Below are 17,069 nucleotides of genomic sequence, written 5' to 3'. Positions count from 1 at the left end.
TAATAATAAACTGATATTGATGACCTCGTGGCCGATTTCGGTCTGACTGACTACCTCATTGGTCTAGTGAATTCCGAGGTTTGACAAATCATTGGTCTAATAAAAAGTTATTGGTATTTTTGTCAAAAATGCCTCAGTAGCAGACTGGAAGTTGTCAGTGTTTACAATTCCGTGCCTTTGAGTCCACGTAAGCCATCCTGCACCTGAATTCATTAGCGGAGTTCTAAACAACTTCGCTAATCAATTCTTCCATGAGAATGGGCGCACGGTCGAAATCAGTTAAGAGGACATCACATCAAGATAAGCTTTTGTTTGTATGCTTTTGTCGAAATAACGGAAATGAATTTTTGTTAACCATGCATTTTAAACACAAAGTGACTCAAGTTGACAATTATATTACTATTATACTAAAATTAGGTTCTAAGGTCTTTTTTATTATTCATTGCTTTTATTTATCTTGTTACTGTATTATTAAATGCATCATTACAGAGGCAGCATTTAGACATCATAGTGCAATCTCCATGTCCTCCGCCAAACGGTACACAAGTTTTATCAAATTATGAATACCTGAGGTCTAACAACATCTGGGAATGGACAGAAGATAGTTTTTTGATTGCTTTAGCTATTTTCTACGCTGTTTTCGCTCTAGTCGCCATGTTTGCTTTTGTCTTTGATTGCACGAAATATGTCAAAACCAAGGAAAGAGCCTCTAGACGAGGTCATAAAGTAACTGTCAATACGCCTTAAAAATGTCGGTGCTTAATTTTATTTGTATTTTTCGCCATGTTTGGTGCTAAATTATGTGTTAGTGATTTATTCTTTACTATCAATAATCAATTATATATATTATTGAACTAGTGTCATAAGATTTCGATGTGTGTAACATTGTCACAGTTTTATTGCATTTCTCCTTTTATATTGCATCAAAGATATTTTGCCTTAATACTTAAATATGTATAGCATGTTGTATGTTTAAAAAAAGGAGATTTTTGTAAGGTAAGCTTGATTGGAAAATTCAATGCAATTAGGTAATAATTAATTTTAAAATAATTATAATAAATGTACAAAAGATATTATTACTAACAAAAGAATTTAAATTTTAGATATAATTCAATGAAGAAGGCTGAATATTACGATGTCTTCCGTCCTTTAATAAACGCAGGTTAAGTTTGCCTTATTTAATTCATAATGATGTTGTATAAAATCTATGTACTATAAGATAAATGGTGTCTACTTAATTTAAGACTTATATCACAATTTTAGGCCTAAGTTTTTTTATATACCTTATATTATAAAAAGATACTAGGTCGGAAATCTATAGCCTACTTTTAATTGGCTTTCTATTTACCGTTTAATGGGTAAGGTATGAAATTATACTGGTGGTAGGGCTTTGTGCAAGCTCGTCTGGGTAGGTACCACCCACTCATCAGATATTCTACCGCAAAACAGCAATACTTGATATTGTTGTGTTCCGGTTTGAAGGGTGAGTGAGCCAGTGTAATTACAGGCACAAGGGACATAAAATCTTAGTTCCCAAGGTTGGTGGCGCATTGGATATGTAAGCGATGGTTGACATTTCTTACAATGCTAATGTCTAAGAGCGTTGGTTACCACTTACCATCAGGTGGCCCATATGCTCGTCCGCCTTCCTATTCTATAAAAAAAAAAGATTAAGCCTATCTCTATAATGCTCTTACTGTACATCTTATAATGGATAAGATGAAATTTTCACCATAACTGTCATTTATTCTTCTTTAATATGTTGTACTGTTTCAAATAAGAACATGTACAACATATTATGAAGACATGAAAACTTTTTACTTTTTTTTACTAAATTTGATTGGTTTAATTTTTCTCACTGATATTTTAACAAATGATGATAGGTTTAATTAAAAAAGTTTTTCGATTATTAGATATTTCAAATGCAATTAGTCAGAATTGTAATCTTAATTTGTCTTCTGCTTCAACTCTGCATCAAATATATACTGCGATCAGGAATATAATAATTTAGGCGGGAAAGCATGATTTAAATTTATCTTTAATAATAAGTCTACGATGCATTGTGAGATAGAATTTATATTTAGAAAAATATCAATTTTTAACACTGCCGTTGGATAATGCTCACAAAATGATTGATGCCTATTTTTTTTATTAACATCTATTTTTTTATTTTGATTCCAGTGATTTTTGTAAGTTTAATCATAAAGTCAATTATTCATTAATTTATGAATAAAACTTTTTGATAGAAAAAGTACTTAAATAAGATTATGAACGAGGAGCCATAATATTAGAAAATATTGTTAAGTTACCTTTGCTTAGAATGATTGAGAAATGTCAAATAAAGATAGATGTAACAGTGTAAAATGGTTTTATTTGCTCAACATACTTAACAAAGTTTATATGAATCGATATAACAAGTTGTAATATTTAATTCATGATTTTAATATAAAAATAACATTCACATCTAAACAATTAATACACTACATTAAACAAATAATTTATTAAATAATTTAAAAAGTTAATTTTTCTAAATTCATAATATTAAGTTTTTTTTTAGTCTAAGAACATTAAAAAAAGTTGTTAAACTCTATAAATTAATGGTCAACTATCTTTATTGCTATGAAATAATTCATGATATCTCTTGCAAATTTCACAAACGCAGGGAGTCACTTTCGTGTATTGCTTGCAGTATTGAGTGTCGTGGCTGTTGACGTTTTCTTGCTCAATAAATCGACTTTCAAGTATCAACTTTTGTAGTCTATCCTCGTTTGCTATTTCTGTTTCGCGTTCACTGATTCTGAAAATTGTTTTTTTTTTTTTATGGATCTGTGCAACTTGTTTTAAGCAACTACCATTAAGGTCGTAATACTCAATGAAATAAAAAAAAAACGTACTAATAAAACAACAGTCTGCAACTTTAAAAAAACGTCGCCTAAAATTTTAATAACTTTGTGTTCTGCTTGTAAAGTAACAGCCTGTAAATGTCCCACTGCTGGGCTAAGGCCTCCTCTCCCTATTTGAGGAGAAGGTTTGGAGCTTATTCCACCACGCTGCTCCAATGCGGGTTGGTGGAATACACATGTGGCAGAATTTCGATGAAATTAGACACATGCAGGTTTCCTCACGATGTTTTCCTTCACCCAAAAGCACGAGATGAATTATAAACAGAAATTAAGCACATGAAAATTCAGAGGTGCTTGCCCGGTTTTGAACCCACGTTCATCGGTTAAGATTCACGCGTTCTTACCACTGGGCCATCTCGACTGCGTGTTCTGCTTGTATTATGTTAAATATTTTTTTAACGAAAATAAATAAATAAGATAATGTGGTTTTTAAATGAGTAAATATAAGTCGGCAAAGCTAATTACTTGCTCTACTATACGTCAGATCTAAATAAACCCATCATACTGATGCTAATGCATAAGCCGAGATGGCCCTGTGGTAAGAACGCGTGAATCTTAACCGATGATCGTGGGTTCAAACCCGGGCAAGCACCACTGAATTTTCATGTGCTTAATTTGTGATTATAATTCATCTCGTGCTTTACGGTGAAGGAAAACATCGTGAGGAAACCTGCATGTGTTTAATTTCACTGAAGTTCTGCCACATGTGAATTCTACCAACCCGCATTGGAGCAGCGTGGTGGAATAAGCTCCAAACCTTCTCCTCAAAAAGAGGAGAGGAGGCCTTTAGCCCAGCAGTGGGACATTCACAGGCTGTTACGGTTTACGGTTACTGATGCTAACCATCTAAAAAGCGGACTAATTTATATTTTACTTAAATCTACTATACATTCATCATCACAAAAATATAATATTTTATTAACATGTAAATTTTAATTTAGAAACGTTCTATTTCATTAAATATAATTAAAATTTAGCATTACTAAAAAGTTAAGCAATCCACCGTTTATCATCAAACACGCCAAAGTTTTGGGAGCCATGTTCTTTCCAGCCAGCTTTACTAGTGGTGAGTGCGTACACCGCGTACTCGCGGCGCGAGGGACGCAACGCGTTCGGAGACAACGATACACGGGATTTGGATACGGGACTGGGGTTTGGAGAAATTAAGAAGTTTTAAAATACAATGTGAGAAGTAACCAGCAACAGAAATATTGATGAGCTTTTCCTTAAAACGTACATGCGCCGCTAACTTCGGGATCGAGGGTGTTAATTCCTTTGTTTATGGTTTACCCATTCTTCCTGCCGGAAGTAATATATAGTAGAGAATTTTAGCGGTATAATAATCGATGTCCTCGATGAAATAGGTCAAGTTAGCCAATCTTAAGAGTGATTAGCCAACTGCGCATGACATATTATTGTGCACAAGTGTATGCACAAACACAGACGCACTCACTCCTCCTCATAATCCGATAAGACGGCAATCCGAAATGACCGAAAAAAGTTCAGGTGCAGGAACAACGGCTTTACGTGCTTTCCGAAGCACGGAAATCCACACTGCCAACTTCCAGACTCCGGGCTGCTACTGAGATTCTTTGTCAGAAAAACGCAATAACTTTTTATTGGACTGTAGTTTCTAATAAAATCCCGGTAAATTTTAGCATAATCTCAGAAAGTACTTATAGTAGACTACTTACTTTGGGCATCGACATGATGAGTTGACGTTGTCCTTAGGATCCAGACTACAGCATGATCTCGATCCACCAGACTGCGATCTGGATCGAGATCTTCTTGTCTTATTGCATTTAATTCTGAAATGAGAATTGTATGTATATATGTATGTATGTTGCCATTTTATTAAGTGATAGGTGGGAAAATCTTTTTGACTGTCCACTCTTTAGCTGTTCTACCGCCAAACTCGAACTAGTCGTGTACCTAGTATAGTATATTTACTGACTCGTTGATCTATTGGCTTAGCTTATAATCCCAAGCTCCTGGCTTCAAACCCGGGGGGTTGTTGTATTAAAAAGGTATTGTTCTTCTTGTCGAGAAATTCTTATGACAAATCTCAGTAGCATTTTGTAGACTTGAAATAAGCAGTTGTGTCACATTGCCAACTAATTGAATAGGGAGTTCGCTGCTGTTTGCGCACGTACATGTGCATTATAAAATCTACAAAATTGGTAGTCTCTGTTGATATTGGCGCCCCTAATCTAAATCTATTAGGAGGATATCATCATTATCAATAATACCTGTGGTATTGTGCAGAGTGACATACTTGTTTCTGTCGAGTTTTCTCAACATCTGATAGTGGATTGCAATGGCATGGTTTCCCTTTATTAAACATATTATGTTCTTGTTGATTCCATATTTCATCTATTCGGACTTTTGTAGCGATCTCAATTTTTGGAGACAGAATACCCTGCAAAAAGGAAATGTAAAACCACAAACGTATTATTGGGAATAATATTTTGTCAAGGAATAAAAATTTATTATATGATACAATAAGATTGGATATCTCATTCACAATTAATATGTATACTTTTTGGAATTTCAATTTCAAGTCTTAGTTAATTTCTTAATTTAAATTCTTTAAATTCTTCCTTAGCTACACTTCAGTATTGTGTAGCAAAATAATTCAGAAATTATATTAGGTAACTATAAAAAAAAATAGACTACAATTTTTATTTTCTCTTTATATAAGTGTTATATTTATCATATTTACAGGAAAGTCCTTTGACCTCCTCATAAGAAGATCTACACCATCTGCTGAACACATGTTCGGTGGGAACAGCACATCATTCAATGCTCCAAGATACTGAGCTAATATAACACAGTCATCAGTGGAACAATCATCACACCATTGCACTAGTTCACAATATATTGTTTCGCCCTCTGAAAATTATTTGAATTATTTGCTAAAAGTATTACAAATAATAAAAATGATAGAACTAAAAATACTAACTCAACAAACAGCAAATGTTGTTAAGAGCGCAGCTCTCTTGAAATCTCTTACGAAAGTAAAATATATCCTTAAAAGAAAGGGGAAAGACTGGTGGTAGCAAACAAGTGTGATAACTTGTGCCCAGAGCAAGTACAGTGAGTGATACACGTCCATCTTGACAAAGCCACACTCCAGGACACGATACCTGGATTATTGGAATTTCAAAACTTATAAGTTATTTTTAATAAAAACATAAATAAAAAAAGTCTATAAATAGTGTAGCATTGCGCCACTTTCGTTTAAAACAGTTGTAAAATTAAGAACAACTTCAAAACTATACACATTAATGTCTTACTTTTTGGACTTCTATTTCAATCGTTAGTTCTATTATTTTAGGCATATTCAAGAATCATATCACTTATATTTTAAAGAATATTAAGTAAAAGTAAACATGTCTCATTTTAAGATATCAGATCGATATTTATTAATGAAATAGTTTCACTAATAAATATTTACTGATTATCGAAATGCTTTATTGACCACATAAGTTTTCTGTGTATAAATAAGCGTAAACTTAAAAAAAAAACACGTTAAAATTTAAAAAATCTTTATATATCAAGAATTGTAAACGAACTGATAACCCTTTGAAGTTTGATTGATTGATTTATCATGACAAAATCGTTTTGTATTGCCAAGCGGTTTCCATAGAAACAGTATTGCCTGTAGAAAAAATATACGAAGTAGAAACTGCATAATATGCATCTAGTTGTACAACATTTAAATTTTATTGTAATTATAAAGCAGACTACCGACGAGGAAAGATCTCTTATCTTGTATCATTAGTTATTATTAATTCTTTGATGATCTATGATAGAAACTAATATTAATATAATTCTTTCTGATTTGGTTGAACACATGTCGTGGTAACCTTTAAGTCAGACAGCGCTTAATTTAGTCATATTAATTTTTAGTATAATTGTTTAGTGTACATTAGGTTGGTAGTGCAATGTTGCAATGCATTACTAATATTAATACATTATTATCATCGCAGTCTTAAATGCGATAATAATGCATTATTATTATCGCAGTCTTAACAACTATGAGCCCCAGAATTTTACGAAATGCTCGGTCAGTCAGCGTTTGTTGTCAGAATACTTCTGACAACAAATGACACCAAACGCTGACTCTATGGTCGTTCTAATTTTTACATAAACTTTGAAGTTTCAACTTATTTTTTTTAATTAGAACCTACCTACCTCAATTTATAATTTCCAATTTTACTAAAGGGTGTTAATGCGAAATGTCTAAACTACCAACAGTAGTTCATTGGTTTCGGTTGGATCTTCGTTTACATGATAATCTTGCACTGCGTAACGCAATAAACGAAGTAAGTAATTTGTTACCTCTCCAAAGGTTAATAAATATTTTTGATTTCTTAATTTTGATACTGCGCTAAATTAGATAAGTTTAAATAAAAGTGTGTTAATAAATATGCTTTAATTTATTTTTAGGCTGAAAATCGTAAACATATTTTAAAACCAATCTACGTAGTCGACCCCGATATTAAAAATAAAATTGGCGCCAACAGACTACGATTTCTAATACAAAGTCTACAAGATCTAGATTTAAACCTTCGTAAAATTAATTCACGTTTATTTATAATAAAAGGTAATGCTGTTCAATGTTTACCACAAATCTTTGAAAAGTGGAATGTTAATTTTTTAACACAACAAGTAGATATTGATGCTGAATTAGTCAAACAAGATGAAGTAATAGATCAAGTATGTGAAGAAAATGATATATTTGTAGTTAAGAGAATGCAACACACAGTGTATGATTTCAACAGTGTGATAAAAAAGAACAATGGCAGTATTCCATTAACTTATCAGAAGTTTCTTTCCTTAGTAGCTGACACCCAAGTAAAAGATACAATAGAGATTTCAAAAAAAATTTTAGAAGAATGCAAATCAACAGATTTTGAATCAAATGAATACAATGTACCTTCATTAGAAGACGTAGGTATTGATGATTCAGAACTATTAGAATGTAAGTATCCCGGAGGGGAGACTGAAGGGTTAAAAAGACTTAATGTATACATGGAAAAAAAACAATGGGTTTGTAGTTTTGAGAAACCAAATTCTTCCCCAAATAGTATTGAGCCTAGTACAACAGTTTTAAGTCCATACTTGAGTCATGGTTGCTTATCAGCAAAGTTATTCTATCACAAACTAAAACAAGTTGAGAATGGAATGAAGCATACCCTGCCTCCAGTATCACTTATGGGTCAACTTATGTGGAGAGAATTTTATTATGTAGCAGGAGCTGGCACAAAAAACTTTGATAAAATGGTGGGAAATACTGTATGCACACAAATACCTTGGGGAAAAAATGAGGCACATCTTAAAGCTTGGGCAGAAGGAAGAACTGGTTATCCTTTTGTGGATGCAATCATGAGGCAGCTCAAACAAGAAGGGTGGATTCATCATTTGGCTCGCCATATGGTTGCTTGTTTTCTAACCAGAGGAGATTTATGGATATCATGGGAAGAAGGAGCTAAGGTGTTTGAGGATTATCTACTTGACTATGATTGGTCTTTAAACGCTGGAAATTGGATGTGGTTATCAGCATCTGCATTTTTTTATAAATATTTTAGAGTTTATAGTCCAATTGCATTTGGCAAAAAAACAGATAAAGAAGGTCTTTATATAAGAAAATATGTACCAGAGTTAAAAAAATATCCGAGTGAATTTATTTATGAGCCCTGGAAGGCTCCAAAATCGGTACAGAGAACTGCAGGTTGCATAATAGGTGAAGATTATCCAAATAGAATTGTTGATCATGATAAAGTTCATAAAGATAATATACAGAAAATGAATGCAGCATATAAAGTTAATAAAGAAAAGAAAGCCTTAAAACGAAAAAGATGATATTTTTAAAAAATTGCTATTAGGTGTCTTAACATTTTATGTAAAAAAATATTAATAAAATTGATGAGCCGGTTGGCGTGGTTGGTGGATGCTTGCCTTTCACACCGATAAGTTTGATACCCACCCAGGACAAATATTTGTGTGCATGAACATGTGTGTTTGTCTTGAGTCTGGGTGTAATTATCCATATAAGTATGTTATTACAAAAAAACAAAAATGAAGTAGTATATAAGTTGTTTGGTTTCTATAGTACAAGCTCTGCTTAATTTGGGATCAGATGGCCGTGTGTGAAAAATGCCCCAGGATATTATTATTATTAATAAGATTTGTTAAACTTTATTTTGATATGCTTCTTTTTTTTAATATTATGGTAAATTCTATTATCAGATTAAAAAAAATAATTAAACACAATAAAAATGTTTTTTATTGTTATGAAAGGTCACCCTGATGTTTTATGATTTTTCGGCTCATGTACTTTTAAAGAATGAGGAGAACTGCTAATACATTGCCGGCATTTAATATTTTTCGTTTTATTTTTTATCACAGTCACACTGATCTATAGATCTTATATATTGTGTGACTATTACACAATATACACAAAACTACCTAACTGGTAACTACAAATTTATAATTATTTTGTAAACATAACCCTTAGCACTGTTTCAAAAAAAAAATCAAAATCAACAGCCAATCGTTGTCCACTGCTGAACATAGGCCTCTCCCAAGGTGCGCCAAAGCTCCCTGTCCTCCGCCTTCCGCATCCAGTTGGTGCCCGCCACCTTCTTAAGGTCGTCGGTCTACCTGGCTGGAGGGCGCCCTACGCTGCGCTTGCCGATTCGCGGTCTCCACTCTAGGACTCGTCTGCTCCAACGGCCATCGGTCCTACGACATACGTGACCAGCCCACTGCCACTTCAGCCTGCTAATTTTGCAAGCTATGTCGGTGACTCCGGTTCTTTTCCGGATAATCTCATTTCTGATCTTATCCTTCAAAGATACTCCGAGCATAGCTCGCTACATAGCACGCTGAGCGACTTTGAATTTGTGGACTAGTCCCGCAGTTAGTGTCCACGTTTCGGCACCGTATGTCATGGCAGGTAAGACGCATTGGTTGAAGACTTTCGTCTTCAAACATTGCGGTATAGACGACTTGAGGACTTGACGAAGGTTGCCAAATGCTGCCCATCCCAAGCGAATTCTTCGATCGGCTTCCTTCTCGAAGTTGTTCCTACCGACTTGTATTATCTGTCCTAGGTAGGTATATTCACTAACAACTTCGAGAGGTTTCCCCTCGACGTATATCGGTCCCGGCACGACATGCCTATTGAACATGACCTTGGTCTTGTCCAAGTTCATACCGAGACCGACACACCGGGAAGACTCGCCTAGGCTACGCAGCATTTCGGTGAGTTGTTCCAGCGACTCTGCTATGATGACGATATCGTCGGCAAATCGAAGGTGTGAGATGTACTCGCCGTTTACATTGACTCCATACCTAGTCCAATCCATTACTGGTGGTAGGGCTTTGTGCAAGCTCGTCTGGGTAGGTACCACCCACTCATCAGATATTCTACCGCAAAACAGCAATACTTGATATTGTTGTGTTCCGGTTTGAAGGGTGAGTGAGCCAGTGTAATTACAGGCACAAGGGACATAAAATCTTAGTTCCCAAGGTTGGTGGCGCATTGGATATGTAAGCGATGTTTGACATTTCTTACAATGCCAATGTCTAAGAGCGTTGGTGACCACTTACCATCAGGTGGCCCATATGCTCGTCCGCCTTCCTTTTCTATAAAAAAAAAAAAAAGCGTTTTGAAAACGTCTTCCAACGCGTTGGTGAACAGTTTCGGGGATATTACATCCCCCTGTCTCACCCCTCTGCGCAGTTGGATCGCCTTCGTCTTACAGTCCTGGATGTGGACAGTCATTGTAGCGGCGTTGTACAGACATCTCAGTACCTCGATATATCTCCAATCGATATGACATCTCTGCAATGAGTCGAGCACTACCCAGGTTTCGATGGAGTCGAAGGCTTTCTCGTAGTCCACAAATGCCATACACAGCGGCTGATTGTACTCTTCGGTCTTCTGCACAATCTGCCGAACAGTATGGATGTGGTCCACGGTGCTGTAGCCTGATCGAAAGCCGGCTTGCTCTGGGGGCTGGAACTCGTCAAGTCGTCTGGCGAGACGGTTCGTGACGACTCTTGAGAACAGCTTATACACGTGACTCAGGAGGGAGATTGGTCTGTAGTTTTTCAAGAGGGTTTTATCACCTTTCTTGAAAAACAGTACCACCTCACTCCCGCTCCACGTTTCCGGGGTCTTGCCATGTTGGATGACGGAATTAAAGAGGCTTGCTAGCTCTTTCAGGACCGGAGTCCCGCCTGCCTTAAGCAACTCTGTTGTGATTCCGTCATCTCCCGGAGCTTTGTTGTTTTTAAGCTGTTCTAGAGCCGCCCTAATCTCTCCTTGGTCAACGACCGGGAGCTCCTCGGAGTAATGGCGCATAAGAGGGGCGCGCTGATCATCAATACTGATTCCCACGGGTTTATCCGATCTTGAAGAGAACAACTGCCCATAAAACCTCTCTACTTCTCCGATAATCTCAGGCCTAGAGGTAACGACCCCACCATTTTCAGTTTTAAGTTTTGTCAGACGCGGCCTCCCAAACTTGCGAGCGAACACTTTCGATCCCCGATTTTGCTCAATCGCAGCCTTGATGGCACGGGTATTGGAGCGTCGGAGATCGCGTCGCGTCAGCGTTTTTATTGTTCGGTTTAAGGCCTTATCTGACAAAAACGATGGTAGTTCTCGTCGTTTTCTCATGAGCTCGAGTGTCTCAGCAGAGAGTTTTGGTGCGTTGTCTCTTCTCTGTGGCGGAAAACACTTGCGGGATGTGTTTTGCAGTATTTTGACCAGCGTGTCGGTTCTCTCATCAATGCTGCTTATGGTTTCCAACGCGGTGAATTGATTTTGGAGTTCCATTTGGAACTTTTCGGAGCCTTGAGCAGCTTGGAGCATGGTAGGTCGGAGAGTAGACCTCATCATTCTCGATCTTTCGGCTTTTAAGTTGATATTTAGAGTGCCTCGAACCAAGCGGTGATCACTTCCGGTATTAAACTTGTTGATCACTGAAACATCTCTAAATATGTGACTTTTATTCGAAATGATAAAGTCTATCTCGTTCCTTGTCACGTTATCGGGGCTTCGCCAGGTCCACCTGCACTGTTTAAGTAACTTTAATTATTTATTTATGGACAGTCAACAAAGGATACATAAGATACATTCTTGATTATGACTTCCATAATATATGTTATGCATTAATAGTTCTACTTTACTTACAGGCAATCACTTCAAGCTTAAGATAACAGAATGTGTATCAATGAATAACTTATTTTAATTAAAAAAAAATCAAACAGTGGTATGTACAACAGGCTAGTCTACCATGGAGTCATTATTATTATTTCTTCCTATGATATTTTTAATTGATAGTGTAGAGTGGTGTAGACAAGAATATTTTACTTAAAGTAAACGTTTTGATGTACTTTAAAAAAAGGTAAAATAATCACCATATATTATTAAATAATGGTTATGCGATTATTTAATCATTTATAAAAAAATAAGACAAGGATGTATACTGCAATACCTTTATCTGTTTTTAAGAGTAAAGGACATTATGAGAAAATATATCGGATTTGTCGTTTGACATATGACACTATTATCGGTCAAAATAATTGAAATATTTATCAAACAATTTATATATATTTTTAATATAAAATGTAATAACATTTAATTATGAAACAACTATTGTGTGTCTATGTGAAAGAATGAGTTAAGATGGCTGATAAATTTAAATCCAATGTTATGGTAAGTTTTTTAAGCATATTTAAAATGATTATTCAAGGTAGAAAGTTTGCTTGAATGAGTGGATTTAAAGTACAAAAGTTAGGTATAAGAACTTCCGAACAATTAATTAAAAAAATAAATAAAGCTAAAATTTTTTTTTTAATTATGTAAGAAATAATTTAATGTAAGAACATTTTATTTCAAATTTGCGAATGATATTTACACCAGGTCTATGTAATAACCACAAATTAATCAAAATGCATTTTATTAATTTTTTTAAGATAAAAGGAAACACATTGGTCTTGAATTATTGTCAATGTACAAAAAAACATTTGCTATATAGTGATTTAAAAAAAAAACGGAACTTTTGTTTGAAGGATGTTTTCTAAATATTCATAAAAAATCGAAAGCTATTATATATTATATATTATTATAGCATTCAAAATCAATTAGCTCATCTCTGATCTCTGAATTTTTATTTATAATTAAACCATATTAAGTATGCCAATAAATAAATTTAATATTATGTTACTAAAAAAATATTTTATTTAATAGGACTCTAAAGGTAACATTGTTAAGCTAGCTTGTGAACTTGTGTGTCCCACTGCTGGGCTAGGTCTTTTAGTGTGACTCCAATTGCGACTAATGTAGTTGAATTTCATATGTCACATGAAGCTTTTATTCACCGCCAAGACTTAAAAACACAAATTAGACACATACAAACAGCGGTGATATGTCCTAATCACTGGGCTATCTCGGTTTTTTAAGGTGTTTTTTTAGTAACTATATAAAAAAAATGATTTGGTTGATATTATTGCATGAAAAATAAATTATCTTAATAAACGCTAACTTTAATTACCTAAAGTTACTTTATTATGTTATTTGATTATGGTGACACTCTTTGACCTTTCCATTGTTAGTTTTTTTCATTACATATTGATTTACAACAATAGTTTGTTTTACCTTCACAATGTACAATATTTAAGTTATTCTATGTGTTACATACTATTTTTATTTAATGATATTAATAAATTCATTGAAAATTAGAATAACCTCATTTTTAACGATTAAATAAAAGCCTAATACATATGTAATACCAAATTGTAAATAAATACCTATTAAAATATTTTAATACACAATAATAAAATACATAAAGTGTATCATAGATTGCATGGTTTATACATATGCATGCATTTACGTGCCAACTTTAATTTTTATTGATATATTTATATTAAATTTTTGTTTTTTTTTTTTTTAATTTTAATTATTGGTGGTAAATTTGTCTGTGTCATACTAACATATGCTATGTTTAGATTTAGAGGATATGAAACTTATCTACTTGGTATTGTCGTATTCCGGTTTGAAGGGTGAGTGAGCCAGTGTAATTACAGGCACATGGACATAACATCTTAGTTAACAAGGTTGGTGGCGCATTTGGCGATGTAAGCGATGGTTAACATTTCTTACAATGCCAATGTCTATGGGTGTTGGTGTCCACTCACCACCAGGTGGCCCATATGCTCGCCCTCCTACCTATTCTATAAAAAAAATAGGCTCATATTAACTTAATAATAGTTTTATTTGTGTTCGTTGAAATAATGATAATATATGACATGGGAAATTAATCTTGCACACAAATTTAGAAATCATAATTTTAATAACAAAGTTGTATTAAATTAAATCTGTCGTCTTCTCAAAAAAAAAAGGGTTCAAACAGGTTCAATCTTTCCTAATATTTGGCAAGTTCAGTTTTAAATGTCATAATCTCCAATTATCAAATGATGCTAACATAATGGAAGCCGAGATGGCCCTGTGGTAAGAACGCGTGAATCTTAACCGATGATCGTGGGTTCAAACCCGGGCAAGCACCACTGAATTTTCATGTGCTTAATTTGTGATTATAATTCATCTCGTGCTTTACGGTGAAGGAAAACATCGTGAGGAAACCTGCATGTGTCTAATTTCACTGAAATTCTGCCACATGTGAATTCTACCAACCCGCATTGGAGCAGCGTGGTGGAATAAGCTCCAAACCTTCTCCTCAAAAAGAGGAGAGGAGGCCTTTAGCCCAGCAGTGGGACATTCACAGGCTGTTACGGCTAACATAATCAGACAATAATAATTACTTATTTTACGATAAAATTGAAAACTAAACTCAAGCTGAAACACGGAAACAGTTCGAATAACGAAAAAGTTTTATACACTTGTGGTTGTATATTTAAAAACAAAAATTTCAATGTAAGAATACATTTTTAAACACTAACTAGGTTTTTTAAAAATCAGTTTATTTAAAACAAATCAAACTCTCATTCTGTCATCGTTGTTTGGGCACTCGACAGAAGTAGACAGCATTGCTTAACTAATCACCCCCTTAACAACATTTATAAGTCGCAATCATGTAATAATTAACTATTTAATATTATATTACACGAATCGTATTGAGAATGCATCATAATCGGATGCGTTCTTAGTGGTTTATTTTTAATTTTTTTCTTAACGTTAAAAAATGTTACAAAAACAATGTGCATTGCGAAATCACCGATAAGTGTATAGAATTTCTAATTGTTACGCTTTATCCATCACGCTACGGTCACGTGTTGAGCGAGTGACCGTCCCCCATTTGCGATTGGTTGTGAATACTAAACTTAGTACTTGTAGTACTCATCCATGAACTACAATTGTTCAATTGTAACCGGTCGAACTCTCTAACCTATAGGATAATGGGATAAGAGGTCACTCTTTGCAAATGATTTCCTTCGCGTGAGGATATGCATACATAAAGGTTCTTAGAAAGTCATTATTCCATTAAGGATTTGTAAACATCTTATATAAGACGCTGAAACGGATTTAAGTAACACGTCTATATTCGCCCTGAAACTAAATATTTATATAATAATTTGGAAGTTCCATACCAATCTCTTTTGTGTTTGCGTGAATCCGAAAAAAAAAACCAAACAAGTTACCTCTTTATTATATTATTATGAATATGCTGGTGCACTTAAAAACAACAATATTATGCCTTATCAGCAATTGAAAAATTAGTATAGAGCAATATACCCTTATATTGATTGCTCTAAACAAACTTTAAAATAATCTAAAAACATGTTGTTAATAGTTCAATGGTTACTGCAATTTGTTTTTCAATTTGATAGTTAAGCAGTTAAATATATTTATAAATAGCGTAACATACAAAGTGAATAATAATATTATTGTGAAAGTTTAAGTAAAAACATTGCAACAAATATTTTATGTCATTGCGTATAAATATTATTTTATCGAATTGTAATTTCTGATGTAATGTATATAATTTACGTCGTCATTTCTATTATAAAGAATATTTTGAGACGTGCTATTTTTCTATTTAAAAAACGATAAATGATTTCTTTTGACTAAATTTTTTAATTTTTCTTACAGATCTTGAAAAATGAAGTATTCTACCGGAAAGTATTTGGACAGCCGTATAATCGTTCATGATACATATTTGTTGCTAGGGTAAGTGATTTTTTTGTAACGCCTCAGTACATTGAAGGACCGCATAATAAATAAACTTGCCTTGTAAATTGTCAAAAATAGTACCAATATTGTCTTGTTATTGTAATAAAAATCCAATACAATAAGAAATAAAGAACAATTTGTGTAAAACATAAAACATATTGTCAGACATTTAGAAATTTTATTGAGACAAAGTATGATCATTTAAATAGCTTTTGTTTACGTTGCACCTGATAATCAATATTTCTTTAAATTATTAAACCTTTGTATATTGTTAGAACCATACCATAATATAGCATTAGGACCGCATTTACACATGCGTGCTCGTGATCTGCCTCGCTACTCGACGAATTGCTTGGCGACGTATTCGTGTGGCTACGGTGATACGGGTAACCGTCCAAGTCGCGTGTATTCATTTCCACTTGATTATAGCGGCGTATGCATTGAATATTCGTGCCTATGCCTCGCCTCTCATCTCGTCACTTGCGAATGTGTAAATGCGACTTAAAAATATAGGTGTACGAAGTGGTTACATTTTTATTATAATTTATCGCATCATAAAAAAATACATATATTTACATATGCATATTTGTGTGTATTGACACGTGTCAATAGATCTAAAAGTAAGTAATAAAACATACTCAGTAAGACAAGTTAGGAGGAACAGGATATAATTGCCCTTATATTTCTGACGTTTCCGATTTAATTTCTCATAACGTTCCAGATTCCATTTGCCGGTACTTTAGACGGTATGACGACTTATGACATTCGATTCTGATTTAATGATATCACTATGACAAGTATCTTTATAATATTCATTCGTTGTTCAGTGATGTAATCATTATCACGTTAAACTAATCACTATTTTGGAAAACAAAATATTTACACAGACCCTGGTGCGAAAAATCACATTACATTGTAAAAAGTTATTGCATAAAATAAACTAAATTAAAATCTTT

General features: G+C 34.0%; 4 protein-coding genes across 6 annotated transcripts in view; 3 read left to right on the top strand and 1 right to left on the bottom strand.

Annotated features, from left to right (window-relative positions):
- LOC126768621 (ATP-binding cassette sub-family G member 8) overlaps positions 1-2,364 on the top strand; it is a 40,675-nt gene extending 38,311 nt beyond the window's left edge. Inside the window, exons 18-19 of one of the 2 annotated variants that reach the window (XR_007669249.1) lie at positions 490-1,379; positions 1,670-2,364. Coding sequence is in view for 1 of the 2 variants with exons in the window: in XM_050486817.1 (XP_050342774.1) it covers positions 490-747 (258 nt within the window). In the remaining variant the exon portion in view is untranslated. Of the gene's footprint in view, positions 1-489 lie in introns of both variants that reach the window. The other variant, XM_050486817.1, reaches the window with a different exon arrangement.
- Positions 2,365-2,461: 97 nt separating this feature from the next.
- LOC126768687 (spermatogenesis-associated protein 6) lies at positions 2,462-6,479 on the bottom strand. 2 transcript variants are annotated; one of them, XM_050486944.1, is made up of 7 exons: positions 6,200-6,479; positions 5,866-6,049; positions 5,626-5,795; positions 5,153-5,322; positions 4,598-4,711; positions 3,907-4,050; positions 2,462-2,797 (listed from the first exon to the last, which is right to left on the bottom strand). In XM_050486944.1, exons 1-7 carry the CDS (start codon positions 6,242-6,244, stop codon positions 2,602-2,604), a joined length of 1,023 nt encoding a protein of 340 aa, XP_050342901.1. In that variant the 5' UTR covers positions 6,245-6,479; the 3' UTR covers positions 2,462-2,601. The 2 variants fall into 2 exon arrangements, with proteins under 2 accessions (XP_050342901.1, XP_050342902.1); XM_050486945.1 differs by lacking the exon at positions 3,907-4,050 and having other exon boundaries at positions 6,200-6,471.
- A 494-nt stretch (positions 6,480-6,973) lies between these two features.
- LOC126768657 (cryptochrome-1) lies at positions 6,974-9,145 on the top strand. Its single transcript, XM_050486887.1, has 2 exons — positions 6,974-7,231; positions 7,356-9,145. The coding sequence occupies exons 1-2, from the start codon at positions 7,145-7,147 to the stop codon at positions 8,769-8,771; spliced, it is 1,503 nt and encodes a 500-aa protein (XP_050342844.1). The 5' UTR covers positions 6,974-7,144; the 3' UTR covers positions 8,772-9,145.
- Positions 9,146-12,504: 3,359 nt separating this feature from the next.
- The window catches only part of LOC126768667 (cystinosin homolog), a 43,252-nt gene continuing 38,687 nt past the window's right edge, over positions 12,505-17,069 (top strand). Inside the window, exons 1-2 of the mRNA XM_050486904.1 lie at positions 12,505-12,639; positions 16,033-16,110. The gene's annotated coding sequence lies outside the window, so the exon portion shown is untranslated. The remainder of the gene's footprint in view (positions 12,640-16,032; positions 16,111-17,069) is intronic.

This window comes from Nymphalis io, chromosome 5 (genome assembly GCF_905147045.1).
Source record: "Nymphalis io chromosome 5, ilAglIoxx1.1, whole genome shotgun sequence".
NCBI lineage: Eukaryota > Metazoa > Arthropoda > Insecta > Lepidoptera > Nymphalidae > Nymphalis > Nymphalis io.
The sequence above is the reverse complement of the archived record's forward strand: the minus strand, read 5'-3'. Positions and strand labels throughout refer to the sequence as shown.

Coding starts and splice junctions, on each gene's coding strand:
- LOC126768687 (XM_050486944.1), bottom strand. CDS start 6,244: ATGCCTAAAATAATAGAACTAACGATTGAAATAGAAGTCCAAAAA. Junction 5,796..5,865: donor CAACATTTGCTGTTTGTTGA/GTTAGTATTTTT, acceptor AATAATTTTCAG/AGGGCGAAACAATATATTGT. Junction 4,051..4,597: donor TCATCATGTCGATGCCCAAA/GTAAGTAGTCTA, acceptor TCCAAACCCCAG/TCCCGTATCCAAATCCCGTG.
- LOC126768657 (XM_050486887.1), top strand. CDS start 7,145: ATGTCTAAACTACCAACAGTAGTTCATTGGTTTCGGTTGGATCTTCGT. Junction 7,232..7,355: donor TGCGTAACGCAATAAACGAA/GTAAGTAATTTG, acceptor ATTTATTTTTAG/GCTGAAAATCGTAAACATAT.